The 20,076-nt window shown below is 36.0% G+C and overlaps 2 protein-coding genes across 2 annotated transcripts; both read right to left on the bottom strand.

Annotated features, from left to right (window-relative positions):
* Positions 1 to 1,450: 1,450 nt before the first annotated feature.
* LOC119807680 (olfactory receptor 4C15-like) lies at positions 1,451 to 2,398 on the bottom strand. Its single transcript, XM_038319777.1, has one exon. The coding sequence runs from the start codon at positions 2,384 to 2,386 to the stop codon at positions 1,451 to 1,453; it is 936 nt and encodes a 311-aa protein (XP_038175705.1). The 5' UTR covers positions 2,387 to 2,398.
* A 12,816-nt stretch (positions 2,399 to 15,214) lies between these two features.
* LOC119807509 (olfactory receptor 4C15-like) lies at positions 15,215 to 16,153 on the bottom strand. The gene has a single exon (XM_038319504.1). The coding sequence runs from the start codon at positions 16,148 to 16,150 to the stop codon at positions 15,215 to 15,217; it is 936 nt and encodes a 311-aa protein (XP_038175432.1). The 5' UTR covers positions 16,151 to 16,153.
* Between the last annotated feature and the right edge of the window lie 3,923 nt (positions 16,154 to 20,076).

Below are 20,076 nucleotides of genomic sequence, written 5' to 3'. Positions count from 1 at the left end.
CATATATAGAGTAATGCTGAAGCCACTGCCAATTTCATGCTAAATCTTTACCCCTCTTAGGTCTCCAGCCCTGTCAAGCCAAGCAAGAACACAAGAGTTAACATACATTCCTCTCAGGCTTATCAGTCCTCACTTAGCCCCAAGACCATGCTCGAAAGACAATACTCAATGCTATTGGCAGAAGGAATTCCCACAATACATATGGATTTAAGAGCAGTTCCTTTCATATGCACAAATGGGAATTTATTACTGAATAATAGACAAGTTACCTTTATCTATACAGTATCCCAAATTGGTAACTGTTTACACACAAAAAAATTATTGTTCTCCAATGGAGTGTCACTGGTATACAAAGGGTACTTGAGTGCAGATCCCTTGACCAGAAACATAAGTCCAACACAAATGAACTCAAAGGTATTTTTAGAAGCTTTTCATCTCATAATGCTTTGTTGGGGCTTTTAGCCTTAAAAAAAAAAAAAAAAAAAAAAAAAAAACTCTGTGGTGTTTATTTATATGTTGTGGTTTCCGGTTTTGTGTTTTTATATTATTCCTTTGTATGCAAATGGGAAATCAATACAGTCTCACACATCCTTTGTAGGACCATGCACTTCGGCTCTGGTAATTAAAAATAAGGAGACATAAACACAGTATGAGCATTTAGTTATCATGCCCTGTCATTGCACTTGGTTATAAAGGAAAAATGTGCAATTAAATTAAAATCCTGTACATTCTACTAGACATCTTGACTTTGTAAACCCACAACCATGAAGTGACATATGTCTTAACTTTATTTATCTATTTGATAACTATTTGAATGCAATCAATTTCATGTATATATACATATATATACATATACAAAGAGTCTCTAAATCACTAAATAAATTGAAAAATATTACTCTTTTCAACTTATTACTCTTTTTAGTTTTTTATTCTTTTTAATGGTAATTAAATATCAAGATCATCTGGATTCTATCCCTTCTTTCTTGGTCCTGCTAGAAAGTGATGCCCAATACCTTCCATTGTTTGACCTAAAAGACAAGATGCCTTATGGATATTTTTATATGAAATCTGGTCATTGAAATTATTGGCTGGGGACAGGGACATCATACAAAAGAAAAACCTTACTCATTTTTTTCTATGAAACATGAAGGTACCCAACTTAAAATGGAGTCAAATGATGCTGGAAGACCTAGATTTAAGGCTCTGATTTCATCCCACTCTCAAGGTTCTGGGGTCTAATAACATCACTCAGAACCCATTTACTCTTGGAAAAGTTTTGTGTGTTTCTTTCCTAATTTCAGGAACACATTTATTTTATTTTATCATCATTTTGGTGTGCTAACATGCCTGACTTCTCACCTGGGTAGTAGGGCTGAGCTCAGGTATTCTTGACAGCACACCAAATGCTCACACTGGCAAATTCTTCTCTCCAGCACCATAAAAGTGTTCTTTAGTATTTATCAGAAACTACTATCAGTCTTTTCCAAATTTTGCTGATGGAATTCTTCATTTCTTTATTCCTGAATGTGTAAACCATTGGATTGAGCAATGGTGTCAGGACATTGGCAAATATAAGTGTGTTTTTCTCAAAGGAGAATGGTGATGAAGGTCGTGCATATATTAATATGCATGGGACAAAGAACAAAACAACAACTATAATATGGGATCCACAGGTGGAGAGAGCTTTATGTCGTCCTTCAGAACTGTGGGCTCTCAGAGAAAACAAGATAGCACCATAGGAGACAAGTAATAAGGAGAAGATAATGATGCAGATAGAACCACTATTGGCAAATACTAAAATAACAAAAATGTGTGTGTCAGTGCAAGCAAGCTTCAGTAATGGGAATAAGTCACACATGTAATGATCAATGATATTAGGTCCACAAAAGGGTAATTTCAATGTAAAAACAATTTGTATGATAGAATGCAAGAATCCCCCAATCCACGCTACCCCAACCAAAAGAACACAGAGCCTCCGGTTCATGATGGAAGAGTAGTGTAAGGGCTTGCAAATGGCCACATAACGGTCATAAGCCATAACTGACAGGATAATCACCTCTACAGCAGTAAAGAAGTGTATGGCAAATAGTTGTACCATGCAGCCTTCAAAGGAGATGGTCTTCCTTTCATAGAAGAAGCCTATGATCATCATGGGTGTTACAACAGTAGAAGTGCAGGCATCTAGTAATGACAGAAATACCAGGAAGAAGTACATGGGTGCGCCCAGCAGTGCAGGGCTGTAGAGAATTGCTGTTGCAGTTATCATGTTACCACCAATAGTTGCCAGGTAGACTAGCAGAAACACAACAAACAGTATTTTCTCAACTTTTGTGTTCTGAGATAGCCCCAGGAGTATGAAGTCATTAATAAAGCTCTGGTTTTGCATGATTCTCAAGAAGATGGAAACAAAATGTGTTCATGTAAATCTGCAAACATGAGTGAAAAATATTTCATATAATTTTTAATATCACCATCAACAATCAAAATATAATAATTGACTTATTACCATAGAATATTAAAATATCTTGATTTGTGTAGCATGTAGAATTGAAATTAAGGCAAATTATGAAATATTTTAAAACAGCTACATTTTGAATATTGAATAAAAACAATTACATTTCCTTAAAGACAGAAATAGTGTATCTTTTAAAGGTCAGTTTTTATAAACTTCCAGTGTATTTTTCAGTAAAATATTAACATATCTTTTGAAGCTAGAGCTATCTATTAGCAAAAACAGAATTTATAAACTATACCCGTCATCAGCATGTGCCTCAGTCTGTTGCTACTCAGTCCTGTTCCATTCCCTACACAGTAAAGCATCAAGTGAATCCATATGTCAGATTTCTTGGAGTGTTCTATTGTTTATTATTAGAGTTAATATAAAATTATAGTAAGTACAAGGTGCTGAGAATGAGTAAAATGTTGGTCCTACATGATGTATATTTGTTTATTCCCTTCTCAATACAGATACAAACACACACACACACACACACATCCTAAATGGAAAATTAGTACTACTTTTGCTATAAAATAGCTAAGAAAATAGGTTAATTATAATAGGAGCAATAAATAGACAAAACTACCAGACATAAGGGTTGGTTCAATGAAGAAAAAGCAAATAGTTCTTCATTTTCATAGAGGATTGAACAGTTTTAATATTGTCCAGGCTGAAGTGACACTCACCATTATCCTAGGAAAACTTGAAAATGCCAGTCTTCTCTCCTCCACCTCCAATCTTGTGCCACTATACCCAGCCAAACCTGTAACTGTTACCAGGATATTATGCAGAATATCAAAAGGAAACTGTAAATATTACTGCCAGTATTGTTTCAAACAGCATCTACACACATGCTGATATAAAACTAAATCAATTAAAATAAAAATGCTTTAAAATAACATTTGAGTTTCTCTCCATTTAATTTGATGGTAGCTGTTGGCTATGGACGGGCTCACTGTGAGCCTTGTCAGTTTGGTTGCTCACCTTCCTGGACTTAGGGGGAGCTGGGAGGACCTTGGACTTAACATAGTGAAGGGAACCCTGATGGCTCTTTGTCTTGGAGAGGGGTGGAGTTGGGGTATGGGTGGAAGGGAGGGGAAGGAAGGGGGAGGAGGAGGGGAGGAGATGGAAATTTTTAATAAAAAAAAGAGAAAAAAACAACAACAAGGATAAGTAAGCTCATAATCATAAGAAAAGATAGAAGATAAAAAAATTGGAAGATCAGAAATCGAAAATTACATGATAGAGTGGGTGTGACTCAGGGGTGACTCAGGAGAAGTAGAATACTGAGGGCCCTACCATCACCCCTAGCATCAAAAGTAAAAGGAAATGAAATGTATTTACTGAGCTCTCTTTCTCTTAATCTCAGCTGCCAAACAAACACTAACATGTAGGTCTTTGGGAAAAGTCCAGAAAGGCAAGATCATCATCACCCTTGAAGTTGAGCCCAGAGACTCCACAGAGGATGTCAAGGCCAAGATCCAAGACAAGGAAGGCATCCCACCTGATTAGCAGCATCTGGTATTTGCTGCCCCAGAGAGAGCACGGCTGCTCCCTGGCCAATGGCAAACTACAGAAAGACTCCCACCCTTACCCTCGTTCTACCCCTGTGTGGTGAAGAAAGACGCTTAAAAGAAATCCCATACTAGCTCAGAATTGTAAATAATAGACGGTTGTTTATTTAGGTGCAGACTCACAAATCAGAATTCTCTCCTGGAATGGAGAACAAAAACCAAATCCCACAGCCAGAAAAAGAGGCCAGATGCATGCTTTACATCGGCATAAATAGTATAAGAGGCCATGCCCCAGTGGATGGTTAACTCAAATGCTATTGGCTGTATGATTTTCTACAGCAGTGTGGTGGCATCAAAGAGCCATCCCTTTGCCAGTTTATTCACAAGCACAGCAGTGACAAAGCCGTGCACTGCTGCCCACTAGTGCTGCCCACACATGCAGCGCTGTGCAGTTAACTGCCTCAGGAAGGGTGGCCACACCAACAACCTCATCCCAAGATAGGCAAACAATGCTGGGAATTTGTTTGGTCCAAGATCCCCAGAAACGATGAATTTTTTTTTTCTTACCTGAAGCAGAAGGACTAAGGAAAGTGCTGATAATAGATGGGGCTAGAGACATGGATCAGTGTATAAATGTCTGCCATCACCTTCAGCCCTGATTCTGATCCACATTGCCCAATGAGAAAACTGCCTTCTCTAAGTTGTCCTCTGACCTCCATGCAGGAGCTGTGACACATGTGAGTGTACACACATAAAGAAGAAAATAAATGTAATATATTATTATCACATAAATGCAATTTAAATACATAAGTGTAAATAAATAAATAAGTGTAATTTAAAGCTGGAATGGAAAGGACATATATCAAAAAATAACAAACAGCCAGAGACAGCAGTCCACATTTGGAACCCATCACTCGAGACTATGAGGAAAGGAGTATAAATTTCATTCCATGCAGATGTACACAGCAAGACCCTTCATAGAAACCTTCAAAAATTTTGAATATGAAAACTATTTCACATAAAAATGTGAAAAGAAATAAAACAAACACACATGTAAAAAAATAACATTTGAAGAACTATACCAATTAAAATAACATATTTTATTAAAGTAATACTTTAAAAAATACTAGAAAATAACTCTAAGCCATAAGTTTGTTTAAATTCTTGCATTATTAATCCAATCTTCAGATTTCATTCTAAAAAGAAAATGAAATTTTACATTAGAATGTGATGCTGTTCAAATTATTAAACAAAGATCTAAGACATTCATGATATTTTGGTACGTAAATAAGACTATTACAAATTATAATCACATGATACTACAACTTAAGCATTCATACCAAGAAGACTTTAATTATGATGTAGTTTTCTAATGTGTTAATGGGGAATAAAGACAGGAAAATTAAGTCCCGATTTGTTGACATTGTACCTACAACATTATAAAAGAGACCACACACATACACATGCATGCACACACAATGAAAGAATTAGCCTGGCATAGTGGAACAGGCCTTTAATCCAAGCACTAGGAAGGCAGATTTTTGAGTTTGAAACCAGTCAATCTACATTGTGAGTTTCAGGACAGCCAGAGCTATATAGTGATACCCTGTCTCAAAAATTACCCACCCCAAAAGATAGGATTTGACTATTTTCAAAATATTTCAGGTTAAGCATCAATTATATGTCCACTAAACAAGACAAGTTCTAAGGAAGGCTGTGAGTTTGTAGCAAATTTAGATACTAATGGCATTACATCTCACTTTAATATCTTTGCACTATTTTATTCTTTTCATAATTGACCATAATACCAAATCAATCCTATCCAATGTCATGTACTCTTAAACTTTTAAAGCTATATTTTTACATAAGGACCAATTTATCTATTCTCTATTACTCCTGGAATGTTTGATGATCTTGCCCCTAATAGCTATGTAGTTAAATATTCAAGATCTGTTCCTCACAGGAGACCCTCACAGTAGTAATTATGATCACCATGGTAGCTCCTTAAGGGGTTATCTTGGGTAGTGTGTTTCTATGTGCTCAACTGTCCATATTGCCCACTATTTCTTTTCCATTAGTCTTAGCAGCAAAGATAATTGCAACACCATTCTATCTGAAGATAAAAAAATTTCTTTGTTAATGTAAATTGTGTATGACATTCAAAACCACCAAGGATCAACAGAGGTTGTTCTTCTAGCTAGTTGCTTTTAAATTCACTTCAAATAAGTACATAAATATCATTGCAATGAGAATAGCGAATTAAAATCATATTCAAAACTAGGTATTCAAATTTGCTTAAATCCATTGTATTTTATCTAAAATTATTAACTTACAATTAAATATTATTATATGTAACTATGAAGATTCTTTCCATCATTCTCTAGAAAATAACTTTTCTTTGGATTATTGATCCTTCTTTTTTCATGTTGTTCTGGTGTCTCCTTAATGCTTCAAATTTACTCCTTTTACTACTTTTGTAATGCTTGAGAAAGGACTTTTCTGTTTCCTCTCACATATTTTCTAACAGATTCTCAGGGCATCTCTTTTCATGTCTTGGGGAATTCAGCTCATTTTAAGAGAATGATAAGCCATGACAGCTAAAACTGAAGCAGTTCAAAACTTCAACTTAGTTTTTCCTAAACAGAGGCAGAAACCTAATGCTTAAAAGAATGTAGGTGGTTATTAATCAGAATAATTCACTTTGTGACTTAAATCATTCTGAAAGTAAAGACCAGTATCTGATTTATTAGTCTCACCATGTATCAGTTTTGTTGAAAATCTGGGGAAAGCTGCTCCTCTTTTCTACAAGAAGTTCATTCAATGATGTCCAAAATGCTGTGACTATAGTAAATTCTTCTTTCTAGATTCAAAAGAGAAAAAATCCTGGCAGTTAATGTAAAAGATATTAAAATATTAAGTGTTAAAGTAATTTTTGGTACTATCTTCAGTGTGGTTTAAGAATAAAAGAAAAATAAAGGAGCAAGAATCTTTATATAACTGAAAGCGGAACTTAATGTAGGTTTACTGAGATGCCATCTACCTGTGAGACTTACTCTTAGTTCCCCAAAGGTTTGCTCAATTAATGGCATCAGGAGTTTCCAAGACATGAGTTTATATACTTTTGCAAATGCTTGAATGTTTATAATACTTCTCCCAAAGTTAATTCTCAAAATAAGTAGTAGAAACAAGTCACTTTCCTCTGGCTACTTATCCCCACCCCCAAAAAACATACCTCTTTTTAGTGTCTTCGCTATCCATGAAGAAGTATTGAAAGGCCAGATCTTATGCCACTGGTGTGAATTTAGCCACAGGTGCTGCTTGTTCGCAATTACAATGTATTTCTCATATGCGGAAGACAGCACTGAATAACACTGATCCCTATACACTACCCAGATCTTATGTTTTCTCGGCTCTTTCCTTCAAGGCATTTCCTGGATCTAGGAAGGATTAGTAGAGCTGTTCCATTTAGGCATGATCATTTAACAGTGACTTAAATTCAGAATGTCGGATATTTGAGGCAATGTATTAAGCACCTACCTACTGTAAAAATAAGGTATTCTATCAGTGTCTAAGAAGTAAACTACACACACACACACACACACACACACACACACACACACACACACATTGATAAAATTTCCTTCTGGTAGAACTTGTAACCTTCATTTTTATAGCCCTATGACCAAATTTACAGTACCAATCATGTAATTTCTTTTTGGAACACACTTCAAATCCATTCAGAAACTTACTACCTAACCTCTAATCATTCATGTTATCACTGTGCCAGCGGGTATATATTTTCTTGTGGGTCAGCATTCCAGTATCTCATGTCCACACCTGGTTAAGACCATAATTTTTTCTCCCAAAACAAACTGCATAACCTGTTCTGAAACTAAAACTAGCCACCAAGGAAGAATATTCTTAAGAATTTCTTAGCTGTAAGTGAGCTCATATTTAATTATAAAGAATTTACTGACTTACTATATATATAAAATCTCACAGAGTAAGCATTCCTATTATAATGGAAAGGAATGAAGGTCTAATAAGCAATTTTAAAATAAAAGCCAGAACAAAACCCAGCAGTTCAAACTCCCAATCTGTCAGCTCTATATTATCTGTCATCTGGGACTTAGAATCATTTGAGATATAAAGGTATAAAAAAGCTCTACCATTCCAGCTCTGGTGCCTATAAAATAAGCAACCTCTTCTCGTGACTTACTTCCACTACTGTATGGAGACTGTTTCTGTCTATGCCCCATGATCTGGCAATTGTCATTGTCCTGATGGCTCCCCTGTCACTTAAGTTTCATCTTTATGGTTTACTCGTTGGCCTTTCAGAAGGCATCTGTAGGATCTCCAGCCTTCTATGCATGTCCAGCCTTCAGTACCTTTATTAAGCAATGGGACAAAACTACATGACTCCCCCATTCTCACATTATTTTTGTTTACAAGGCAAATACCATATGGACAATGCTTCATAACTCTCGTGTCAGTTCAGTATTGAAGTTTCCACCCTTGTGCCATAGAAATATGAGCTCCTTTATACTGAGAATCGTAGTTCATCGGAATCACTTTCCTTGGCAGCTGTTTTTCAGGAGCATTGAACTTCTGCAACTCTTAGATCAGACTTTCTACTTTCAAATATGTTTGCTTTTCCATAAGTTTGACACATTGATGGATGAGGATTTCCAAATTCTAGTGAATGTCAGGAGGAAGCTTGTTTTTATCAGTTAGAATCTCTTTTCAAGCACATAATGGCTATGAAAAGTGTTCAACTTGAATTGTTTCTTCCCTGACAAACATATTTTAAAATATATTGCTCCATCTTTCTTCTATCTTTTCACTGTAGACATGAATAAGTGCTACAGCCTAAATGTTCTTCCTGCCAAAAATTCCTCTGTCAACTAAATTGTCTTAATATTTGTGAACTCAATTCCACCAAAGTACTCATGAAATAGGCAGAAGGAAGCCAGATTCTTGAACAAAAAATTATTCAAATGGCCCCTATCCCAGTCTCTGATAGGAAGTCAGGACCGCGAGGGGTTGGTCCACATACTGAGACAGTGTACCTGATCTATTGAGAGCTCACCAAATCCAGCTGGACTGGGACTGAATGAGCATGGGATCAAACTGGGCCCTCTGAATATGACTGACAATTGGGTCAGACTGAGAAGCCGATGATAATGGCACTGGGATTTGTCTCTATTGCATGTACTGGCTTTTGGGGATCCTAGTCTATTTGGAGGCACACCTTTTTAAGCCTGATTGTAGGGGGAAGAACCTTGGACTTCCTCAAGCAGTGTACCTTGCCCTCTCTTAGGGCTGGAGAGGGACAGGGGGAGATTGTGTCGGGGAGTGGGAGGGAAGTGGGAGGAGGGAAGGAAGTGGAAATTTTAATTGGTATCACTTATGAATTAATACAAAAATAAGTTAGAAAAAAGAAGAGAACTGCGAACATAGAGTGGAACCAGCTAAACAGAAAGAAGTGTGTTGCAGTCAACAAAGCCGAAAGTAACTGAGATCTGAAGAGTGCTTTGACATCAGACATGGAGATGTAGAGTTTGAAATCTGCCCAAATGTTTTTTTGGTCTGACTTTGGTTCATTATGTTATCTTTCCTTCCTTTTGGAAAAAAATATATATATACTGTACTATTATATGTTGAAAGCATATGATCTGCTTTTTCATTTTGGTTTTACAGGGGTTATAGTTAAGAGATTGCCATGAGTCCTCAGAATAGAAATAAACTTTGGACACTTAAACAATTTTGAGACTGTTACAGACTATGAGGACTTTTGAAGTAGGACTAAATTGCATTTTGCAATTTGATATAGTTAAAATTCTCTGGAGGTCATAGAGTCAATTGTCATGGCTTTAATAAAAATATCCCCCATAGGCCCAAAGGGCATGACACTATAAGAAGGAATGGCCTTATTGGAGTATGTACGGCCTTGCTGAAGGAAGTGTGTCTTTGGTCATGAGCTTTTAGGTTTCAGGCCTCAAGTCAGGCCCAGTGGCTCAGTATCTCTTCCTCCTGCCTACAGATCAGATGCAGAACTCTCTGCTATGTCTCTAGCACCATGCATGCTACTATGTTTTCCACAATGATGATAATAAACTAAACCTCTGAGTTATAAGCCAACCCCAAATGATTATTTTCCTTTAAAAGAGTTGCTGTGGTCCTGTTGTTACTTCACAGCAATAGAAACCTTACTAATACACATATCATCCATATCCAACAGAATGGCCTAGCAAGTTCCATTACCTGCACTAGAGATTTCCTAGTCCAGTGGAACAGATTCTTATTCATTTTTTTGCAGCTACAAAATACTGTAAAGCCTAAATATACGTAGTCTTTATTATCAGAGCAGCAACCCCACTTCTTGTACCAATTTTCAGTGTTAGGTAACTGAATTCTTATCAACAGCAACTTTAGAAGTTACAGTTTTAATTTTCCATGTAAGTTGAAGATATAATGCATTATGATGAAAAAAGTATAAAATCAAGAAATTGAGGTAAATGTTAAACAAGAAAATGTAGAGTCATTAATATCTGTGTTCAACTAGTTTTATCCTTTTATTTAGCCAATGTCCAAACCCAGATAAAATGTCTTATTAATTTCCCCCAACATACTGTTTTTATTAATTACTTTGGAATTTCACACAGTACAACCCCATAACATTTACATCCTATTCCTCCCAAGTCCACTCTCCCATTCTTTATTTTTTTTTTTTTTTTGGTTTTTCGAGACAGGGTTTCCCTGTAGTTTCTACAGCCTGTCCTGGAACTAGCTCTTGTAGACCAGGCTGGCCTTGAACTCAGAGATCCGCCTGCCTCTGCCTCCCGAGTGCTGGGATTAAAGTCATGCGCCACCACCGCCCGGCTACTCTCCCATTCTTGCAGTCCACAAATAATAATAATAATAATAATAATAATAATAATAATAATAATAATAAACAACTTGAATTTGTGTTGACCATATACTCATTGGAACCCAGTAAAACTCTTCAGGGACCAGTTCCTTAAAGAAAATTGAGTCCTTCATCATCCCACCAGAAGCCAGAAGCCATTAGCTGTGAAGAGCTATACTTTAGCATATTTATCACAGTTTTTAAGAGATTTGCAATAGCTTCATGTCTGGACTATTTCTCTTTTTTTTAGTGGTGGGGTGAGAGGGGGAGAGGTTTGACAATGAGGCTTTCAATGTCTCTTGCTCTCAGTTCAGAACCTGAAGTCACCGATACCACAGTAAAAGATGCCTCCCTGCCCATAGCAGCCTGTGACAACACGAATCGCAGATCATGGGCATCAACATGACAGTACAGATATTGGACAACAGCATGGTCTCTTGTGGTAGCACTGATCACATGTGTGTTGTATTACAGCTATGGAAGGAAAGGCTTCCCAAGTGGAAGCGTACACCTCTGTTCCTGCTGGGAAGTTTCCCCCAAGTGTTACAGCTCTGTAGGGTAAAGTTTCCTGGCCGTTAAAGCCAAGAAATTCAACAAAGATACACGTAACAAAAAAATCACACGAGATTTATTAGAAGAGAAAGACCCAGGAGGGTGGATGCCTCTGCTCAGGCAAGAAGCAGCAGAGAGCTGAGCAGAGACAGTGTTTATAAAGCATATTTTGGGGCCAGAGCTATCTACTGTGAGGATTGCTGGGGTTTCAAGTCCAGAGCTTGAGCTTTTTACTCTATAGGACAGGGGTTGGATTCAGCCATTAGGGCAGAAGGGGTTTTCTGTGTGTGAAACCTAGTGGTTGAATGTTCTCAGGGGAGAGGCCTGGTCAGTTTTGCTCCTCAAGGGGCTGACCATGTACAGCAATGTGATATTCAGCAAGAACATGGATCATGGACATCAACATGTTTTTTTCCAGACCATAGAAATCTTTTGAGGACACTTAATCCAGAAAAATTAACAATTCTTCATCTCAGATATCTTGTTGTTTCCCACTGTTAGGATGATGGTGCAGTTGGACAGTTAATCTGGGGGCAGGACCTGCATAAACTCTAAGCTGATATATATATGTACCTGCCAGGACCCTGGGCACAACCATTTGCTTTGCAGCCTATGGGTAATGCCACCACCCTAAACCTTTTCCGCACAGGGGACAATGCTGCCAAATTTCTGGTTCCAGGTCTCCCTGGCACATGCCACTCCATTCTGCTATCCCCCCATCTAGTCCTCTTATTTTAAGGTTGATCGACCCACTTCAACTAAACTAATCAAGATAAAACTCATAGGTGTGGCCATAGGCTAACATAAACAACATAATTATGCATCTATATCTTCTAAGTGAATCCGTCATGTCAAGTTTATTACCAACAGTATTCATCACAGTACTTCTTTTTATTTTCTTCTCTTGCCTTACCACTTTATATAAGCCTTAAAGCCTGACACAGAATAGAAGTAGAGACAGTGATACCATTGATGTGCTCCTAATGAGAAGGTTTCAGTTGTCCACCTATTCCAAGTTTTTTTTGTCTTGAGAATCCATAAAGGTGTGTGTGTGTGTGTGTGTGTGTGTGTGTGCGCGTGTGCGTGTGTGTGTGCGTGCGTGCGTGTGAAAAGCTTCATTCTCTAGCCCAATTTAGCCTTGAAAGCAATCAATATTTTTTCTTTTTTTTCTTTTGGTTTTGAGACAGGGTGTCTTTGTAGCTTTGGAACCTGTTCTGGAACTAGCTTTTGTAGACAAGGGTGGCCTTGAATAGATTTCCATTTTTTGAATTAAATCTTCAGGGTAAATGAACAACTCAGCATCAGAAACCATTGTATATTGGGCATAGTCTTCAAGAAGTCATAATAGACACATGACAGACACAGAGAGGTGGGCAAATCTCCTTTGCATATCTATGCTTTTGTTACATGTTTGCTTCAATGTGTTCTACACAGCTGTCAAAATACTGTTTTAATCCAAATCCTAATACTTCATTCACTTTCCAATGGGAAAGTGATACATACAATCATAAAATTTTATATATCTTTTACAGGGTCTTATATATTTGCTTGGAGTACAAAATTAAGGAGAAATATACACAGTGTATTTACTATTTTTTCACATAAAATTAACCAGTCTGCTAATGCTCTTAGTTATGAGAGGGAAAATGTACAACTTTAATTTCATGCACATCTACTTGGCACTCTGAATTTAGCAATACAAATATTAAGTGAAACAATAATGTTTTAATGTTAGTGACCTCTATTGATAATTATTTGAACATAATTATTTCTATGTAGATACACAAAGAATACTAAAGTCACAAAATACATGAAAATCTATTACTCTTTTAATTTTTTTAAAATCTGGTTCCTCTTGATCTTAACCCCTCTGTAAAGAGTAGGTGACATTAACGCACTAAAGTGACATCTTGGCCCTGCTCCTGCCAGCAAAGTGATTTCCAACACATGTGACTGGTTATGCTGGAACAGAACGTGCTTATGAGTATTACTCTATAAAACTGGGTCGGTCACAGGGCTCACTATATTGAGATAGTTATCACACCCAAAGGAGGTTCTGGCTCATTTAGTAATTCTTTGTCAAGAAATTCAAGAACTAACTTAAATTTTCTCCCAGATGTGAATGGACACACATTAAATGATACAGGTGCATGAATCATGATTAATAAAAATTCAGGATCAAAAATTGGGGTTTTGCCTGAAAATCTGAAAAGCAAAACATCCAGTCATTGACTCTTACCTCTACCTCAGTCTGAAATGGCGATCCTGCCACCCAGAATCTCAGAATGAGACTATGTCTGAGAGCTGCCTTCCTCCATAATATATTTCTCTATAGGGCTGGCATTAAAGGTATGCACCACCATCATTAAAGGCATGCACTACCCGGTTTCTATGGCAATGAGTGTGGTTAATGAGATTAAAGGTGTCTGACATTATGGCTACTGACATTAAAGGTATGTGTCATTGTGGCCGCTGGGATTAAAGGTGTGTGTTACCATAACCTGGTCTATAAGGTTGACTAGTGGGACTCTTTTACTCTCAGATCTTCAGGCAGTCTTTATTTATACATAGTGCAGGCAAAAGATTGAAATACTTCTACAAGCATAAACAATATTTGGGTTCTGTTTGTCATCTGCTCTCTATATTTGTAGGTTTTAACATCATACATTTTTTTCTTAAAAATCTATTTTTCTTAAAATTATTTCAGTAGTTTTCTAATGTCAAATACATATTTATAATTGTCAACCATTTAAATATATTTGGCTGTTTTACCTAGGTGTACCATAAGTGTGATTGCTGCCTGTAGATGCCAGAAGAGAATGTTAGATGCTCTGAAACTGAATTACAGACAGTTGTGACCCACCATGTGGGTGCTCAGAATTGAATTCAGGTCCCATAGAAGAGCAGGCAGAAAGTGCTCTTAAATTCTGAGCCATATCTTCCACCCCTTCATCCATTTTATAAAATAAAGCATAGGGTTAATGTCCGGCCTTCTAATATTTGAGATTTTCCCAATATGTCATTGGATTTATGTGAGCATAAAATTATACAGGCATTAATTTTCATGTGGAAAGATGTATTAGTAAATTGATATACTCACTATTGAATATTACTCCTTACCCTATAGTAAATCATGACTAAATCATAAAGTGCTTATCTAAGTAAATAGTTACTTCTCCATTGGTTACATTATTTTCTAGGTGTGGTCTTTTTGTGTTTGTGTCTCTGTTTACATATGTGGGTCATATAAAATGTGTGTACCCATAGAGCCAGGCGGTGGTGGCGCACACCTTTAATCCCAGCACTCGGGAGGCAGAGGCAGGTGGATCTCTGTGAGTTCGAGGCCAGCCTGGTCTACAAGAGCTAGTTCCAGGACGGCTCCAAAGCCACAGAGAAACCCTGCCTCGAAAAATCAAAAAAAAAATGTGTGTACACATGTGAGGTGGAATGTTTTATGCCTCTGCACATGAATATAGAGACAAGAGAGGGATTGTATCAATCTGTAGCCCTATACCTAATTTTATTGAGTCAAGTCACCATTTAATCTTGAACACATGGATTCTGTACTAGATGAACAGTTTGAGCCTTTCAAATCTGCTTATTCTATTTTTAATAGACCAGATTAAAAGTTCCCTGATGCAATTGGCTTTTGACATGGGTCCTGAGAATCAGGGTCTCATGTTTGTACAGAAAATTCTCTTCCCCACTGAACCATCTGACCATCATGGAACATGTAATATTTTAATATTTATCAGAAGCCACTGTCAATCTCCTACAAATTTTCCTAAAGGAATTCTTCATTTCCTTATTCCTGAAAGTGTAAACCATTGGATTCAGCAATGGTGTCAGAACAGAGGCAAATATAAGAGTGTTTTTCTCAAAGGAAAAGGCAGATGAAGGTCGTGCATATATTAGTATGCATGGGACAAAGAACAAAATTACAACAGTAATGTGGGATCCACAAGTGGAGAGTGCTTTACTTCGTCCTTCAGAGCTGTGACCCCTTAGGGAGAAGAGGATGACACCATAGGAGACAATCAACAAAGAGAAGATAATGATGCAGAAAGACCCACTATTAGCAAACACCAAAATGACAAAAATGTGTGTGTCGGTGCAGGCAAGCTGCAGTAATGGGAATAAGTCACATATGAAATGATCAATAAAATTGGGTCCACAGAAGGGCAGTTGCAAAGTGAAGATAACTTGTGTGATAGAATGTATGAATCCTCCTGTCCAGGCCACCCCTATAAGAGTGCCACAGAGCCTTCGGGTCATGATGGAAGAGTAGTGTAAGGGCTTGCAAATGGCCACATAGCGGTCATAGGCCATGGCTGTCAGGACAATCACCTCCACTCCTGCAAAGAAGTGGCTAGTAAACAGTTGTGTCATGCAACATCCAAAGGAAATGGTCTTCCTTCTATAGAAGAGGTCCACAATCATCTTGGGTGTGACAGTAGTAGAAGTACATGCATCCAGTAAGGACAGAAATGCCAAGAAGAAGTACATGGGAGATCCCAGCAGGGCAGGGCTAAAGATGATTGTCACCACAATTATCATGTTACCTCCAAGTGTTGCAATATAGACCAACAAAAATACAACAAAGAGTATTTTCTCAACTTTTGGGTTTTGAGAAAGCCCAAGAAGTATGAACTCAGTGACAAAGCTCTGGTTTTTCATGATTCTCAAAAAGATGGTAAATAAAAAAATATGTTCATAAAAATCTGCAGTAATAAGAAAGACTTTTATCACACCTGAGAACATAATATTAGAAATTTTATAACAGTATCATTTATAACTTGTAGAATTATGTAGGAGATAAAAATATAAATGCTTTATAATTGCTACCTTTTGAATATTTGTAATTTAAACATTTCCTTGTGCTGTAGATGAGGAAACAGTTTTACTTTGTATGGTTAGTTTTTATTGATCTATAGAGAATTTTTAGAGTGAAATGACAAAAGGCAATTTGAAATTATTTTCTTAATATTAACAAAAGGTCAGGTTTATTAGCCATGTTTGCCAACTGTGTTATTAGTGGTTTGTGATGATTAATTATTACACTGTCTTATCTAAGATATCAATAAAGAGGAAAATGTACTTTAGATAAAATTGAAAATTTTATCTGCATGATAAGTTTAAGTGTGCAAAACATATTGGAGCTTCAAATGAATTAATCTATTCATCCTGGGACAGAGAATTTTTTTAGAAAAGCATAGTACTATTCATGATGCATCAGTTGAATGTGTTGAAAATTTACATTTAACTGAACATTTTAAAATGTGAGAAGAAATTTTTAAATTATTTTGTCATGACAACTAAATAAAATTAGTATAAACGATAACAGAAACAAACTAACAAAAATAACTACTGCTTAAGATTTTACTTCCTAGTCAATAGTATGAGGCAAAAGTTATTGATTCTATTTTGTTATATTTATGATTAGAACTAAAGAGGTTGAGACCAAACAAACAAAGGATGATTTTGCTGTAGATTTTGGAGACACTGACTTTAACATACGAGATCTCCACAAAAGATCTCAGCAATTTGAATATGAGCATTTATTTTCTCATGAGAACCTCAAAATAGTTGCTTCCACCTGTATTAATGAGGTATTTTGACAAAGGCAAGAGAGAAAATTATTAAGAATCAAAAGCTGCTGACCATCAATTTTGTGTGAAAACAAGTAGCTACACATAGCTGAAGGAAAAACTTACGTGTTGAATATAATTTAGACCCTTGAGACTCAATTATTTGCTAATTGTTTATACAATAGAATCTTCTCAAGAAAACATAATTCTCTGAGATAAATGATTTAGAATTTATATGAGCTTGGTATAAGACATGTTCATAAACAGCTTACCTGCCCTTCTCCGGGGTTTATGTGATTAAATTGAAAATATTAAAGGTGTTACTTATGGTAATTGCCAGTAAATGATTAATTTTTAATGTCAAATGCATTATTCACAGACAGCTTCCATGAACTAAGTAAATACTCTGGCTCTTTAATTTTTTTCCAGATAATGTCAGCTTCACAAGGTATCTATAATCTTCTGTTCAGATCTTCATCTGTTTCAAGGAAACATTCCTTTGATGAGGGATGAGACCTGTACTTATCTATGGATATAAGGCCAAATATTAAGGATGCAGTTAGTAAAATGGTGGTTGTAGAGTCTCCTCCAAGATCCCTAAATAACTGACTTGGTTGTGGTATACATCATGATTTCTCTCTAGTTGAGTAGGCCTAGAAGACAGAAAGATTTTAAGATTTGATGGAATTTGAAGACTTCTGTGAGAATTCATCTCCCAGTAATATCAGAAAAGCTACACCTATAAAGTCTCATCAACATAGCAAGGCTTTCAAACCTAATCACAGTGAGTTCCGTTTCAGATAACCTCATTGGATAAAGAAAGCCAAAATAATTGGACACTCCAAGATAAAAAAGACCCAAAGTTAAATTAAACCTTAAGTAAATCTTTTTATGCTCTATGTGGGATGTACATTTGCACACACACACACACACACACACACACACACACACACACACACATACACATACACAAAATGATGCCATTATTTTTACAGTAAAACAATTTGTTTAAATATTTATACCAGAGATTTATGATTAAAAGGGTTATTATTCTATATAATGCAGAAGATAACTGATCTAAACACAAGCTGTAGCCTACATTGAATTATTTGACACAAGAAGACAATAGTGAAAATTAATATAAATATTAATAGAATTTCTTATTTGGGTGAGACAAAGTTTCCATATTTTCTTCATTATCTTGACAAAAGAATGCACAGTTTAGAAGTGTGTCAGTATGAAGTTAATGTATGTCACTGATATTCTAGAGCCTCTTTTTCTATTTTACTTTTGCTAATCTAAAATTAGAGTAAATGAATTAAATGGAAAACATTCTTTTTTTTTTTTTTTTGGTTTTTCGAGACAGAGTTTCTCTGTGGCTTTGGAGCCTGTCCTGGAACTAGCTCTTGTAGACCAGGCTGGCCTCGAACTCACAGAGATCCGTCTGCCTCTGCCTCCCGAGTACTGGGATTAAAGGCGTGCGCCATCACCGCCCGGCAATGGAAAACATTCTAAAAGTTTTTATGTTGTGAAAAAGCTGTAAAAGAAGATTAAATGGTGATTATGATTATAAAACATTATTTATATCTATAAATACTCAAATATAAATAAAAATATATTTTAAATTAGCTAACAAAACAGCTTCATGTGTAATGGTGAATTTTGTAATTGAATGCACCTCATGATTAATGGTTCATGAAAGACAGGTAGTTAGTTCTTATCTTAGTGGGGGTTGACTATATATAATATATAATTAAATAATATATAACTTAACTCAGGTTGGAGTAACCATGTAGGCTAGGATAATTTTGAACCCTGATACTCCTGCCTTCACCTCCATATCCTGGGATTATAAATTTATGCTATCACAGTCAGTCAAACCCATAGGTTTTATCATCATATTCTGCAAATAATATTTCAAAAGGAACTTGTAAATAGTGAGGTCTGCAATATTTAAACAATGTCTGTACATATAAACTGAGATAAAAGTAGAATCAGTCAAAAGAAAAATAACTTGTTATGATCACATTTTAAAATATATTGAATTACAATGACATTGTTTCAGTCATGCAATTATTTCAGTTACACCTTAAAAAAAAATAAGAGGACACCCCTAAGCATGTTGATATATTTGAGGTAGCACTCTAGCTCTAAATCTTATTATAAAAATATGGTGAGAGAATTTTACAACAGAATACAATGCAGTATCTAAAATATTGGAAAATGAAAAATATCTAAAATATTCCTAAAGGGTATGATATGTAAACACGATGATTACAAATAATTATCACACATTATAAATACACTAATGATATGAATACATCAGAGATAAAGCAATTTAACTGCTTGTTGAGCAGAAAAAAGGTAAATTTAATTTATAAATATTTTAAACATATTCTCTAACTTAGAAGTAAAAATAAAAATATAGGCTTTATTTGTAAGAAACATGCTACTTTTAACAAAACTTGTGAAACTAAACACGAAGATTAAAACCTAGAAAATAAACTTTTCATTAAATTTCTGAATACAGCCTGAGTTTGCAGACCATTCAAGAAGTTACCAGACATGAGACAATAGACCTCACATTGACTCTTCTTGTGAACAGTCATCCTCGTATGAATGGTCACAATGTGGACTCAATGCTTTCCCATCTCCAGTGCTTTTTGTCTGCAAATCCATATTCTCTAAATACTCATCCTTAAATATTCCATGAACTCTTTGCTCAAACAGCCATAAGTTTGAAAATGAGATCTGTTCCTGATCTGACTGTGTCCTAACAACAGAAACTCCGACTACTGCCTCTTGAGCAGTGACCTTGAAATATGACCTTAGGAAGACCCTGGATCCATCATCTGAAATGCTCATTGTTTACTTCACATTCATTTTAGAAAAAAAGTTAATTATAGAACCAATTTTTCTGCAGATAACAGGATGTCTTTGATAACTGTGACATGATACAACACTCAAAGCAATCAGAGGGATGAGTAGCATGGCATCAATATAAGCAATTCCTTT

This window comes from Arvicola amphibius, chromosome 2 (assembly GCF_903992535.2).
Source record: "Arvicola amphibius chromosome 2, mArvAmp1.2, whole genome shotgun sequence".
In the NCBI taxonomy this organism is placed as follows: Eukaryota; Metazoa; Chordata; class Mammalia; order Rodentia; family Cricetidae; genus Arvicola; species Arvicola amphibius.
This window is presented reverse-complemented; position numbering and strand designations above follow the sequence as displayed.

Excerpts from the sequence above, each read along its gene's own strand:
- LOC119807680 (XM_038319777.1), bottom strand. The coding sequence starts at position 2,386 with ATGCAAAACCAGAGCTTTATTAATGACTTCATACTCCTGGGGCTATCT.
- LOC119807509 (XM_038319504.1), bottom strand. The coding sequence starts at position 16,150 with ATGAAAAACCAGAGCTTTGTCACTGAGTTCATACTTCTTGGGCTTTCT.